Source organism: Crocuta crocuta, unplaced genomic scaffold (genome assembly GCF_008692635.1).
Source record: "Crocuta crocuta isolate KB4526 unplaced genomic scaffold, BGI_CrCroc_1.0 scaffold339, whole genome shotgun sequence".
NCBI lineage: Eukaryota > Metazoa > Chordata > Mammalia > Carnivora > Hyaenidae > Crocuta > Crocuta crocuta.
This window is the reverse complement of record NW_027530357.1, coordinates 5,002,960-5,017,206: the sequence shown is the minus strand read 5'-3', so window position 1 is coordinate 5,017,206 and position 14,247 is coordinate 5,002,960. Positions and strand designations below refer to the sequence as shown.

The window sequence follows — 14,247 nt, the reverse complement described above, 5'->3', positions numbered from 1 at the left end:
ACACAAACACACCACAGAAACACACACACACACACACGCTAAGGGAGGCGATGGTGCTGGTCTGCTAGGGTCGCCAGGAGAATTAAATGAGATGATGTCTGCCTCCCGGGTCTGGTGCAGGTCTGGGCACCTCATTACCACTCAGGAGCTGCGAACTATTTTTACGACAGGCAGAAGCCACCAAGTAAAAGTCAGACTTGAGGCCAAAATCCGGATGAGTTTCCTAGGGCTGCTGAGAAAATGACCACAAACTGAGCAGTTGAAGGCACCGCAGGTGTGTTGCCTCACAGTTCTGGCGATGGAAGGTCTGCGGTTGGTCAGCAGGGCTGCGCTCCTTCGGAGGCTCGAGAGGAGGGTCCGCTTCGCTGTCGTTTCCAGCTTTGAGAAGTCCCTCGTGTTCCCTGGCTCTTTCCCTCGTATCTATCACACTCGACTCACACTCTGGGGGCTATATCTTCCCTGACCTTCCTGCCTCCCTCTTATTCTTTGCTTTTTCTTTTTTTCTGTTTTAATTGAACATAGTGGGGAAAGACAGTAATCTGCATTTAAATACAATATTTTGGGGATGCCCGGGTGGCTTAGTGGGTTGAGCACCCAACTTCGGCTTAGGCCATGATCTCTCAGTTCATGGGTTCGAGCCCCACGTCGGGCTCTGTGCTGACAGCTCGGAGCCTGGGGCCTGCTTTGAATTCTGTGTCCCCCTCTCTCTCTCTGCCCCTCCCTGGTTTGTGCTCTGTGTGTGTGTGTGTCTCTCTCTCTCAAAAACAGATAAACATTAAATTTTTTTTTTAATTTTAAACATAGTATTTTTACCCAGCAGTCACCTTTCCATGCTCAGGAGCCCAGTAAGTGAGGAGCCCTGGGATCTGATAGGCAGACCACGTGGCTCCCACACACAGCAACCGGGGATGGCCGAAGGGACAGTGCTCCTGACTTTCCTTGAGCACCTCAGGGGAGGACCAGGGACCCGCCACCCAGCAACACCCCTGTGCTGCCTGTCAGCTCACGGGACCCACGGGAACGTCCACTCTCCCGGTGTTCCCAGCCCCTCTCATTTCCATGACATCAGTGTTTCTTTTGATAGAAAAGAACCCAGCAAACTTTCCCAGAGGAATACGCTTTGGCTCGCTCTTTATTTCTCTGCACCTCCTACTTTCTTTCTACGAATCTTGAGCCAGACAGTCCCAACTTCACATAGAACTGCTGCCTCTTTTTTTTTTTAATGTTTCATTTATTTTTGAGAGAGAGAGAGAGAGAGAGAGAGACAGCGTGAGCAGGGGAGGGTCAGAGAGAGAGGGAGACACAGAATCTGAAACAGGCTCCAGGCTCTGAGCTGTCAGCACAGAGCCTGACACGGGGCTCGAGCCCACAAACTATGAGATCATGACCTGAGCCGAAGTCGGACGCTTAGCCGACTGAGCCACCCAGGTGCCCCAGAACTGCTGCCTCTTTGCCCTGCAGGGTCCGTCCCTCCCTCCTCCCTCCCTTCCTGCCTCTGACATCCCTCCCCCTCTCATTCACTGCCTGGAAACACCTTCTCACTAACACGGATGTGCAAGCCTGACGTGCAGCGGGGACACGGTGTCTAGTGCTCATAGTACTTAAGACTCAGTCAAAGAAAGTAGATTGGTGGCCGCCAAGGGCAGGACCGGGTGGGGGACAAGAATGGGAAGTGGCTGCTGATAGATAACACGGCCATTTTGGGGACGGTGGCACAACTTTGTGAACATAATAAAACCCGCTGAACTGTATATTTTCAGTGGGGAAGTTACATCTTGATAAGGCTATTTAAACAAGCAAAGAAACAAACAAAACAAGCAAAGACTCCGTCTCACTGACATCGTGAATAAGGATAGGCCTGGTTTCCTCAAGAAGTATACCTATTTTCAGGAATTTTCTCTTTTTTTTTTAAAGCTTTTATTTATTTTTGAGAGAGGGGGAGACAGAGAGCGAGAGAGAGAGCACGTGCACAAGCAGGAGAGGGGCAGACAGAGAGGGGGCCCGAGGATTTAAAGCAGGCCCTGCACAGACAGCAGAGGCTCCGATGCGGGGTCCATGTCACTCATGGACCGTGACATCATGACCTGAGCCAAAGGCAGACCCAGGCGCCCCAGGGATTTTCTTTTCCTGGAAATCCAAAAGGCCATATACACTTATTTTAACGTAAATAAATCCTAGTGGTTTAATGAGTGATACTAATAAGAACCGTGTTTCACTTCAAACCTCCTGTGAATCTTATGCAGCCTCTTTGCTCAGGGGTTCACTTACTGGCGGGGCACTGGGGCTACAAAGATGGCCATCTGGGCGCCCTCACTAGGAGCTCTTGTGTCTACGGGAGGAGGCCGTCGGGTTAACGGCCTGTGACGTGGTGACGTGATGAAGGCTGGGACAAGGACCCGCGAAGGAGCCTCGGGAACACAAGCAGAGCCGGCAGCCCTGGAATGGATTTCCGGCCCCTGTCCCGCCGAAGGCCAGGAAGCACCCACCCCCTAGTAATACTGTCCCTGGTACCCCAACACCCCTCACAAGGCCACCCTGCCCCACCACACTGTGTCTCCACTGGCCCACCTGCCCCCCAGCGCCCGGGCTGCTGAGTGCCTTCCCCATCTCTCCGTCTACCCGCACCCCTACCTCGCTCCTCCACCTGAGCCAACCTGAGGCCCAGCTGAAAGACCAGATATGCCGTCCTAGGGAAATCTTCCCAGCAAACGGTGACACTTCACCCTGGTCTTGAAGGATGAGTAAGACGCAGGCAGGTGAAGAAGAACCGAAGAAAGTGCTCCCAGCTGAGGACGTGCATGTGCAAAGGCACGGGGGCTGGAACCACACTGAGTCTAATTCCAGCGATTCTAAGGCGCTGTGCGTGGCCAGGCCCTAAGGAGAGCGCACCCCGTGGTGGGGGAGAGAAGGGCCTCAGGGTGAGTGGCATGCTGAGAAGGCCAGACGTCATGCTGAGGGCTACAGACGCCCCTCAGCCGCATGGGACAGACACAAACCTTCACGGCAACTCTGTGCACAACAGCCAAGGGCGAAGGTGACACGAGTGTGCACGGACAGAGAAAGACACGACCAGACCCAGAGGCGTCCTCACACTGGGACATCACCCAGACATGCGAAGGAAGGAAGTACTGACGCCCGCTACACCCCAGGTGAGCTTCCAAGACACGATGCTACGCGAAAGCACCCACATTCGATCAACAACCACTGTGTGGGTCCCTCGTGTGAATTATCGTGCTCATCAGCCACCCTCATCGAGTCAGATAGTACACTGCAGCTGGGCCCGGGGGGCTAGGAGGCTACTGCCTCACGGGTACGGGCTCTCCTTCGGGGGTGACAGAAAAGGTTTGGAGGCGGACTGTGGTGACGCCTGCACAACCCCGTGAATGTACAAGGGTCACCGGACTGCACGCTTCTGAATGGCTAAAATGGCAGCTGGTTACGGGTGTACATTTTACAGATTTGTGTAAGTATGAGAAACACAAATGTTTCTGCGCAAAAGCCAAGAGGCAGAAGTAACCCCAGTGTCGCTCAACATATGAGGGCACAGACTCAGCGAGGTCCCTCTTCTCGGCAGAGTATCATTCGGCCATAGGAAGGGGTGAAGGACTCAGGCCTGCGAGAAACATGGACGCCACTCCCATACACACACCGAGTGTCAAGAGCCAGGCACAAAAAGCCACATAGAGTATCTTCCGTCTCTGTGAAATGTCCAAAATAAGCAAACGTGCAGAGACAGGAAGTAGACTCGTGGTTGCCAGGGGCCGGGGGAGGGGAGAATGGGAGCCACTGCTCCAGGTGCTTGGGGGTTCCGTGGGGATGGTGAACATGTTTCCAAGACTGATGAGGTGATGTCACCCAACACTGTGGGCGTGGTAAACACAAGTGGATTAAATACTCCCAATGGTTCCGTTTATATTACGTGAACCTTACGTCCTTGGTTAAAATGGATGAGAGAGAGCTTCCTGGTTCAGCAAATTATGCGTCCTACGGTGGGCAGGGTTTACGTCCCAGAGCAGACCCTGAAACCTAGCAGGGCTTCCAGTCCGAGGCAATCTCTCCCAGTTCCACGGGGGACCTTTGCACACCACCCTCGATGGCAGCGAGGTGGCTCCCAAGCTGAAACTTGAGATCAGAGTCTGAGGGAAGCAGGCAGATTCTAGGCCACTTCTACACAGTCAGTGTGCCAGGCCCCTTCCTCCAGCCATGGGTGCATGTGTGAACCCCTGAAAGGGTCCCGGCCGGATCTGCCCCCCCAAAACAAGGGCTGTGTCCCCTCTGACCACATGTGGGAGCCGCGGCCAGGACATAGCTCTGGGTCTGGAGAGCTTGGGGCTGCCGCCCAAGCCACCTGAGTCTTCCCTTCCACATACTGTTTCTTTCCCCCGGATGACTTCCACCCCTGGTTTTTGATCTTTCTTCTAAAACCACAGTCTCATTCCTTCTAGTTCAGTAACTCCAGGAAGAACTCAGCAAGGGCTCTGGAAGATTCTGGGGCATCGAGAATGAAGGGAGCACGGCTCTGCATGCCTGAGTACTGGCTTGGTTTCTCTCGATCTTCGAGTCCTTGAGGCTTTATGATAAGCAGGGGCATTAATTTTTCCCTCTGCATGAACGAGCCCCCCCACCGGCTCCAGATGTACCGAGGCGGAAGCAAGGAAGAGCCTAGTTGTGCGGGCACGCGCGGTGCCAGCGGTCTCAGAGCGGCCTCACGAGTCAAGGGGAGTGTTAACAAGAAAGCCAAGTGAGGAGAAACGGGGATGACTTTTTTACAACTTTCACATTCAGATTTTCAATTGTCTTAAGAGATTCTACAGTGGCCCTCAACAGTGACTGTGGGGGTGAGGCTGCCCACCCCACCCCCCCTGCCAGGAATGCTTGGCAATGTGACATTGTTGCTTGTCACATGGGAGAGGGTTGCTACCGACATCTACCAGATAGAGGTCAAGGTGTCATTCGACATCCTACAATACACGGGATAGCCCTCCTGCAAGGAAAATAACCCAGCCCAGAATATCAATAGTGCCAAGGCTAAGAGACTGAGTTACATTGTATTTAGGTTATTTTATCTTACGTTTCAAACATAAGACAGTCAAACAGAACGACTAATGTTACATAAGAAGACAGATAGGACCCCCAAATGTTATCCAGAGTATTTCCTAATGATAAAATTCCTAAAATAGAAAATTAAACAACACAGAATCCCAAAAGCCTCCTCATCTTTTTTATTAATCTACAAATCTACAGGTTAAAGACTGTCTGAGCACACGCCCGAAATGCCCATGGTCAGAATGGCTGCTCCACAGAGAAGGTGTATGTGGGATTCTGGGACCCGGAGCTCTATTTCCAGATGCATAAAGTGGCTTCTGCCCTCAGGTTGTACACAGTGTGATAGATGGCCTAACGGAAACGCAAAAATGCTGTAAAGATAGGAAAGGAAGTGATTCATTTCTTCTGGAGTATTCAGGAAAAATAACTGAGAAGGTGAGTTTTGAACTGGGTCCTCCAGGTAACTCTTCAAGAGAAAATAAGGAAGAAGGATATTTGAGACAAGGCGGTGTTATGTTTTGAACTGAGTCCCCCACCCCCAAAGATATGCTGAAGTCCTAATCTCCACTACTGGAGAACGGGACCTTATTTGGAAATAGGGTCATTGCAGATGCAGTTAGTTAAGATGACGTCATACTGGAGTATGTGAGCCGTCGATCCAGCAGGACTGGTGCCTTCACATGAAGACGAGAAGAAACACAGACACACGCCACGTGAATGCCATGTGAGGGAACAAGCCAAGGAATGCAAAGAATTGCTAAGAACCACCAGAAGGCAAGGAAGGATTCTCCCTATGGGTGTCAGAGGCAACATGGCCCTGCCTTGATTTTAGACCCCTAGCTTCTGGAACCACGAGGAAATAAATTTCTGTTGTTTTAAGCCACCCAGTTCATGGCACCTTGTTACAGTAGCCGTAGGAAATGAATGCAGGCATATAAGAGATAAATAACATACAACCCTTCATTTTCAACCATCAGTTGGATAATGCTTTCAATCAATGTGGTGAGCACAGAAAGATTCAATGTCGAAAAGGTATCAGAGAATCTATCACATCTTTCTTGAAGGCTCGGTGGAGGAGGTGTGATTGTGGGATCTATGAAAAAAGAGGAAGGTGACAGAAAGAAGATGGCTTCAGGATGCCTGGGCAGCTCAGTCGGTTGAACGTCTGTCTCAGGTCATAATCTCATGGTTTGTGGGTTCGAGCCCCGCGTCGGGCTCTGTGCTGACAGCTCAGAGCCTGGAGCCTGCTTCCGATTCTGTGTCTCCCTCTCGCTCTGCCTCTCTCCTGCCCGTGCTCTGTCTCTCTCTGTCTCTCACAAAAGTAAATAAACATTAAAAAATTTTTTAAAAAAAGAAAGAAGATGGCTTCCTGAGGTGAGAATTATGCCAAAAATTCTGAGATAAGAGGCAATAGATAAGGTAGCACCAATGACAATTCTTGACCAAATCATCAATTAAGATCTTTTCCAACACTCGGGGCGCCTGGGTGGCTTAGTCGGTTAAGCGTCCGACTTTCGCTTGGGTCATGATCTCGCGGTTCGTGGGTTCGAGCCTCGCGTCGGGCTCTGTGCTGACTGCCAGCTCAGAGCCTGGAGCCTATTTCAGAGTCTGTGACTCCCTCTCTCTCTGACCCTCCCCTGTTCACGCTGTCTCTCTCTCTCTCCTAGAAATAAATAAAAATATTAAAAAAAAAAAAAAAAAGATCTTTCCAACACTAAATATGAGTAGTGTCAAGGACCAAAAGATGCATTTAAAACTTTAATGTCAGTTTATAACCAGGAAGAAGCAATAACTGAAAAAGAAGGAGGAAGAGCAGGAGCAGAAGGAGGAGACAGCAATGAACATTTGGAAGCAAATAAAAAATACAATTCCATTCACAATACCAAAAACATGAAATACATTTTTTAAAGTGTGTATAAAACTTAAATAATGGAAACTACAAAACTACTGAAATTTTAAAAGACTAAAATAAACAGGACAATATACCATGTTCATGGATGGGAAGAACCAAATTAAGATGTTGATTCTCCCCAAATAGATCAATAGATTCAACATGACCCCAGCCGAAATTCCAGGGGAGTATCTACACAGAAACAAGCTCATCCTAAAATGTATGTGGAAATGCAAATGACCTGGAGTAGACAATTTTTAAATGTTAATTTATTTATTTTGAGAGAGAGAGAGAAAGAGAGGAGTGAGGGGCAGAAAAAGAGGGGGAGAGAGAGACACAAGCAGGCTCCACTCTGTGAGCACAAAGCCCGACACGGGGCTTGAACTCACGAACCATGAGATTATGACCTGAGCCGAAATCAAGAGTCAGACAATTGACCAACTGAGCCACCTAGGCGCCCTGACAAAGCAATTTTTTTAAAGAGAAGAACAAAGTTGGAGGACTTAACCTGATTATATGGCATTGACTGAAAAGTTAGACACACATCAACAGAAGAAGACAGAGAGTTCAGACATATACCCACGACTGATTTTTGATAAAGGCATCAAGGTAATTCAATAAGGACAAAAAACTTTTGCAAGCAAATGGCGATGGGACAACTGAATGCCTACACTGGAAAAATAAACATCAACCTTACTACAACACATACACAAAAATTAACTAGGAATGGATCACAGACATAACTGTAAAAGCTAAAAGTATAAAACCTCTCAAAGACGACAGAAAAAAAATCTCTACAGACCTGGAGTAGGCATAGATTTCTAAGACAAAAGAAACATAGACCATCAAAGAAACAATTGATAAATTAGAATTGATCGAAATTTAAAATTTTGCTCTGTGAAAGACAGGCTTAAGAAAGTGGGAGGAAGGGCACCTGGATGGTTCAGTTTGGTTAGGTGTCCGACTTCGGCTCAGGTCATGAACTTGTGGTTAATGAGTTCGAGCCCCACACTGGGCTCCATGCTGACAATGCAGAGGCTGCTTGGGATTCTCTTTCTCCTTCCCTCTCTACCCCTCCCCCACATGTGTGTGCATGTGTGCAAATTAAAAATAATTTTTAATTAATTTAAAAAAAAAGAAAGAAAATGGGAGAAACAAAAGGCAATAGACTGAAAGAAAATACACACATTTGACAAAATATTATAGTCAGAATCGGTCAAGAATCCTTACAACTTACTCATAAACCAAACAATCTCACTTTTCAAATGAGCAAAGGATTAGAAAAGACCCCTCTAAAAGGAGGTATATGAATGCCCAGTAAGCACATGGAGACTGTTTAACACCAGTCATCAAGGCAATGCAAACAGTGACCAAAGTGGGCCACCACGGCGAGCCCATCAGAAGGAATACAATGAAAAAGACTGACCACACCACGTGTTGGCTAGGACGTGGAGCCACTGGAACTCTTACCACTGTTGGTGGGAATGTAAAGATGGTGCATCTACTTTCAGAAAAGGCCCGGCAGCATCTTAGCAAGTAAATATATGCCTACCACACAAAACAGCTACTGTTGGGGATCTGCCTGAGAGAAATGAAACCAGACATCCCCACAAAGACTTGTGCACAAGTGTTTATAACAGCTTTATTCATGATAAAGCCAAAACCTGGACACAGCCCAAATGTCCAACAGCAGGTGAACAGAGAAATGACTCGTCAATAAAAGGAAACAAACTACTGATATATGCAGGGGTGTGGCTGAATCTCAAACACCAGAAAAAGGAGCCAGACACAAGAGTACATACCGTCTGACTCCATTATTTGAAATTATAAAAATTGGAAAACCACAGTGACAGAAAGCAAGTCAGTGGTTGTCTGAGGTCAGAGGTGAAATAGGGACTGACCTCAAAGAGGCTGGAAGGAATTCTGGTGATAGACAGAAATAGTCCACATTTTGACTGAGGCAATGGTGATCTGGGCATAGACATTGGTCAAGACATCAACATGTACACTTGAACTGGGCGCCGCTTACTGTAGGTAAACTATACCTCCGTAACGTTGATGAAACGAATAAGGCAGGCGGAGGTAGAGATCTCGCTGGTATTTCTGGAGCCTAAGGAGGCTGGGCTGGGTTGTGGCTTGATCCTGCTCTCTGTTTCGGCAAAGTGACATTATCCGGGCATCCTGCTGACAGGCAGCCAGAGACCAGGATTCTGAGTTTTTCTCTGCTGACTTATGCGTATGTCGTTCCAGCACTCAGTAAATGATGACAGTAAAAGGTTTGAGATCAATTCTCATCTCGTGTGCTCTGCGGCAGGAAACTCTGATTGTGATTCGCAACGTTCCCTCTGCCAGCCTCTCTGAAAACGCAGGAAGAGTGAAAAATTTGTCATTTACCTGAAAGAGGGAGGCTGGTTTTAGGTATCAGCCTGGATCAGGAGCCACTGGGCACGGCCTCCGATTGGAACCGGCTGATATACTCAGCACCTCGTTTGTTCATCTTCAAACCAGGAGCCTGGGGCTGGGGCGGGGGCGGGGAGGGGCTCACCTGGACCTGGTGTGAGGAATGTGACCTTTTGAGAGGGGACAGTCTCACTAATTCCCTACCTGAGCTGAGGTGACAGACTCATAGGGCCAGAGAGAACCATGAGAATCACTGGAAGGTTCTTCCTACTCTCAGGCCGCATGCTGTCGAAACCATCCCGGACAGGTAAGGTGGCCATTTGCTCTGAGCAACTGACTGCTGTGGTGACAGCGAGTGACTGTGTGAGGTGTGAAAGGAGCAGTGGACAAGCCAAGGGCCGGTGTCGATCCACCTGCCACCGCACAAGGGTCTAGATGAGCGGGGGCCTCAGCTGGTGCCCGGGACTGGTCACTGAGGTCAGGAGCCAGTCTACCCGGCACCACTGGAGGGAAGCAAAGGGATGAGGGAGCACATGGACTTCTGTCCTGACCATCCACAGGCTCTGTCCCCCCACTCAGTTGCTACAAGGGCCAGGACAATGTCTCTAAAATGGAATGCCCTGCTTCTCTTTTCCGAGACCTCCAGTGGCCTCCGTTGCATTTAGGATAAGATCCAAAAAGCCATCCGTGTGGACATCCTGTGCATAAAATAACCCCCTAGGGGCTTGCCCATAACGCGGGTTCCTAGTCTGAGAGGGACCCGAGCATCTGCACTGGCGACAAGGCCCTGAGGTCATCTTGCCGCAAGTGCCCCACGAATCCCGCTTCAGAAATTCTGTCCTCCACACCGGGCCTCCCCTGCCTCCTCCACTACATGCTGCTTGCTCTACCTTGGCCCATGACCTCCAGGCCCACGAGTTCCCTATCCTTCCTTTGTGGCGGGGCCCAAGCCCCTTCCCAGAGGCCGGGTGCAGGAGGGCCCCGCATGGGCTTTAGCCACCAGCCCCAACCTCCATGAGCAACTCTGTCAGGCAGCCTTCGGCTGAGGCCACTCTCATTTCCTCGGAGGCACATACAGTGCGATTTTAAATTTAGCTACAAGATGTGACATTAGTATATAGCTTTGGGGTAGAAAATTCTGGAGCCACCAGAGTTCTTTCCTATTTCCAGATGTTCTGATGGCCTGTATTTCTCGACCTAGAAAGTCAGTCTCTTCCCAATTCCACCCCATCCTGTTCTTTGAGTTCAGTGTCTAGCTCCCCACTGGACTGAAAGCCTACCGTGGGCAAGAGCCTGGTCTCTTTCCTTCTTTGCTTTATGCCAAGAGCCGGGCACACTGCCTGGCATACAGGTAATACTCAGGAAGTAGGTGCTGCATGGACACGGAAGAGTAGGCGCTTTCCGGGGGACCTCTGCATAGACAGAGTTAGTCTGAGATCTGGGGGCGGGCAGAGGAAGGCTAAAAGAAGGGAGCAGGTGAATAGGGCCTGGGCCCCAGGGGAGCAGCGGCCTGCCCCTCCCATGTTTCCTGCTGGGGGCAGTGCAAAGGCTTCCCCCTGCATGCGGGCAGGCAGGACAAGCCCCTGCACCAGCAGCAGAGAGGGGCTCACTGCTAATACCAATTACTGCTTGCAAATGGCCTCGGGGCTCTTCCCAGCCTTCCAATCCTATGTCAGATGCCAGAGCTCAGTTCTGGTCCAGGAACTATCTGCGCCAGTGGACCCTGGGCTCTCCTTGCCCCCCTCCCTCCCCAGGGGGCAGCAGCGGCATAGCAGGGTGTCCCAGGGCCCTGCGCCAGCCTCCCCGGGCCTCCCACTCCTCGGAGACCAGGTTCAATTCACCTGGAAAGCCAGGTTTCCTTATGGGTCTTTCATGGGGGTGGGGGGTGGCGGAATTTCCAAAATAGATGCCCTAACGAACTTATTTCCTTTGGCTTAACAGTAGGACAGTTTTTGGTCATTTTAAGGATTCCTGCTCTGTTTAACGAACTAAAAGCTTTGCCTGTTTGTGTGCTTGTTTTCCCAGCAGGCATACACTAATAATTAATGGGGACCCCTGGATTCCCCCTGGGAGGCGCACGGCTTCAGTAGGTCATGAACCCCTTGCACATATTCGGTCTCCAGGTTTAAACGACTGAAAATCACTGGGGAAGGAGAAGCAGCAGTGAATCTCTGTAATCCAATTGCTGTGCCCAAGTCCCAGATCTGCGCCCTGTAGAGGCACCGTGGGCTGACCGTTCGCGTCCTGTGGAAGTTCGGCCAAGGGCTGTCGGAGGGTCATACTCAACTGCCTCCAGGAAAGCCCTCCTGGGCCACAAAGGTCTGAGTGCGCCCCAGCTCTCTGAGAGCCCCAGGCAGCCGAGTGCCCCACGCGATGGCCACCACCACGTCTTCTCACACGTAGCCATGCCTGGGGTCTCCTGGGGCTGTCCATCCTACAGATGAGGAAACTGAGGCCAACGCAGGTTACTGACCATCCCCGATCTATAACTGATAGGGGTGGAATCTGGGAAGTACAAGGAAAGAGGGAAAAAGGAAAGAGAGAAAGGGGAAAAAAAAAAACCCCCACAAACCCAAAATCATGCTTCTTTGTTCGCCTGCTGGAAGGGAGTCTTCCAACGCTCTGGAGCGAGCATTACATCGGGTTCTGGAATGTTCTTCGAGACGAAGATAGCTTTCCCATCTTGTCGTGTTTGTCGCTCTCCTCTGATTCCCACCTGCTTGTTGCTGTCTGCTGGTGTCACACCTTCTGCACACTCGGAGCTCAGAGCAGAGTCGGGCTGGGTGAAACCGGGGCTCCATCTGCCCGCGTGCTCGCCGGGGGGACGTCTGAAGGTAACTCTGCGCCGGCACCCTTTGCCAGGAGGCTGCGAAGCCTTCTGCGGCGCCACCCGGCTCCCAGCCACTCCCGGCAGAGCGAGCCGGCACCAAATCCAGCCCCTGGTGCCGCTCAGCCAGATGGCAGGGGAAGCAAAACAAGAGTGACCTTGTTAGCGGAGTGTGTCTTCCCCGGGAGAAGCTATTTCTGTTGTGGTTGTGAACTGAAGTGTGTCTCAGCTGAATTTCTCCTTCCCCGCGAGGGCTGTGGAATGTTAATTTGTTCCAAAGTTCAGCGTTCTGATTAGAACCAGGAGTGCCAGATTTTGTCAGAAGCGTTTTGGAATGGGGTAGGCTTGTGCTCGCTCGCTCCTGCTCTCCCTCTCTCCCTCTCCCTTGGCCGCCGTACAAAGTAAATGTTGTTGCAGCAGCTGCTCTGGGGGAACAGCCCATCACAGATCAGAGCCGAGGGGTGAACCGGCTCCTCCCCGAATGTGGCCAGGACCTCAGTGCCACAGAGGCACCCAGACCGGGGGCAGCAGTGGGACCGTAGCATTAGGACGAACCGTGGGTTTGCGTGGAAAGAGCGAAGAGCCCCATACAGTGCCGGGAACATGCGGGTCCTTAGTGAACAAATGCACGTGGGCAAAAAAGCACAAGTTCCCCGTGGGCTTGCTGCGTTCCGGCAGCCAAGAGGTCATGTTCAAGGTGGTTCTGGATTCCAAGGACCTTCCAACTCTCCTGAAGTTTGGTTTCCTTCCCTGACCCTGTTCACATTTCCCTCCTTCTTTAACGAGACGAGCCCAACTAACACAGAACTATATTCTGCGCTACAAAATAAACACGGACAAGCGGAAAATGCCCCCAATCTCTCGCTCAGTCCTGGCCTCCAGTCCTTCCTAGAGGTAACTGCGTGTGGGTCACCACAGCCTCGTCAGGGCCTGATAGAACGAGCTCACTGTTTGTCAGTCTGTCTGTCCTGCAGCACGGCATAGTGGTTACAAGCATGGACTCTGAGCTCAGGTCGCCTGGGATTCGATCCTGGCCCTGTTGCAGCAGCAGCTGCAGTAACAGTAATACTAGTAGTAGTAGTAGTAGTAGTAGTAGTAGTAGTAGTAGTAGTAGTAGCAGCAGTAGCAGTTGCTACAGCGGTATGGACAAGTTATGCAACCTGGTGACATCTGTTTCGTGGAGTGTCCAAGAGGAAGGATTCTAGGGGCACCTGGGTGGCTCAGTTGGTTGGGTGTCTGACTTCAGCTCAGGTCATGATCTGAGGGTTTGTGGGTTTGAGCCCTGTGTCGGGCTCTGTGCTGACAACTCGGAGCCTGGAACCTGCTTCAGATTCTGTGTCTCCCTCTCTCTCTGACCCTCCCCTGTTCTAGCTGTTTCTGTCTCAAAAAAAATGTTTAAAAAAAAAAAAAAAAAAGAGGAAGGATTCTAGTAGTCACGTCACAGAGTGGTTGGGATGGCTGAGGGACTCACACTACAGAGCGCTCAGATGGGGGGGGTTGCTTTTATTGTCACTGCTATGATTCCCGGGTCACTCGTGACCTTGGGCACAGGCCCACCCGCTCTGCACTTTTCTTTTCAATTTAGTGTAGGTGGCTTCCCACCCTCCCCCAGGTCCCACCCTGAGGCTGGGAAAGAACTCTGGAGCAGTGAACTCTGAGCCTGGGCTCTGGCCCCTTGGGGGCGGCCCTGGGGCATCTCTATCCACCTCTTCAAGGTTCAGCCCAGCGTGGAGTGGCTTTTCTGCTGCTTCCCGCTGGGACAACTAAGATCCCAAGCGCAATGGGACTCCTCCAGGGACACAGAGGTCACTGAAGCAGAGCCAGGACTGGGACCCCACAAGGCAGCTCTCCCTCTCCCTCTCCAGGGTCAACCCCAACCAGCCAGCGGTCACTTCCCAAAGAGCCAGGCTGAGGAGGATTCTGAAGTCCATCCCACAGAGGTCCTGGGGAAAGGGCTGCTCTGCCTTGAGCACACGGGTTGGGGGTGGGGGGGCGGCAGTGGTGCCTGCCATCCCCCTGCGCTCCCCACTCCCCTCCCTTCTCCCCCCTCCCCTCCCCCAACCATTTCCCTCCCCACTGCCTG

At 51.1% G+C, this 14,247-nt stretch overlaps 1 protein-coding gene across 1 annotated transcript in view; it reads right to left on the bottom strand.

The window, feature by feature from the left end:
* Positions 1-8,620: 8,620 nt before the first annotated feature.
* Positions 8,621-14,247, bottom strand: part of SPRING1 (SREBF pathway regulator in golgi 1) — a 56,307-nt gene continuing 50,680 nt past the window's right edge. Inside the window, exon 5 of the mRNA XM_077766036.1 lies at positions 8,621-9,294. Within this exon, the coding sequence (XP_077622162.1) occupies positions 9,229-9,294 (66 nt within the window). The 3' untranslated portion in view covers positions 8,621-9,228. The remainder of the gene's footprint in view (positions 9,295-14,247) is intronic.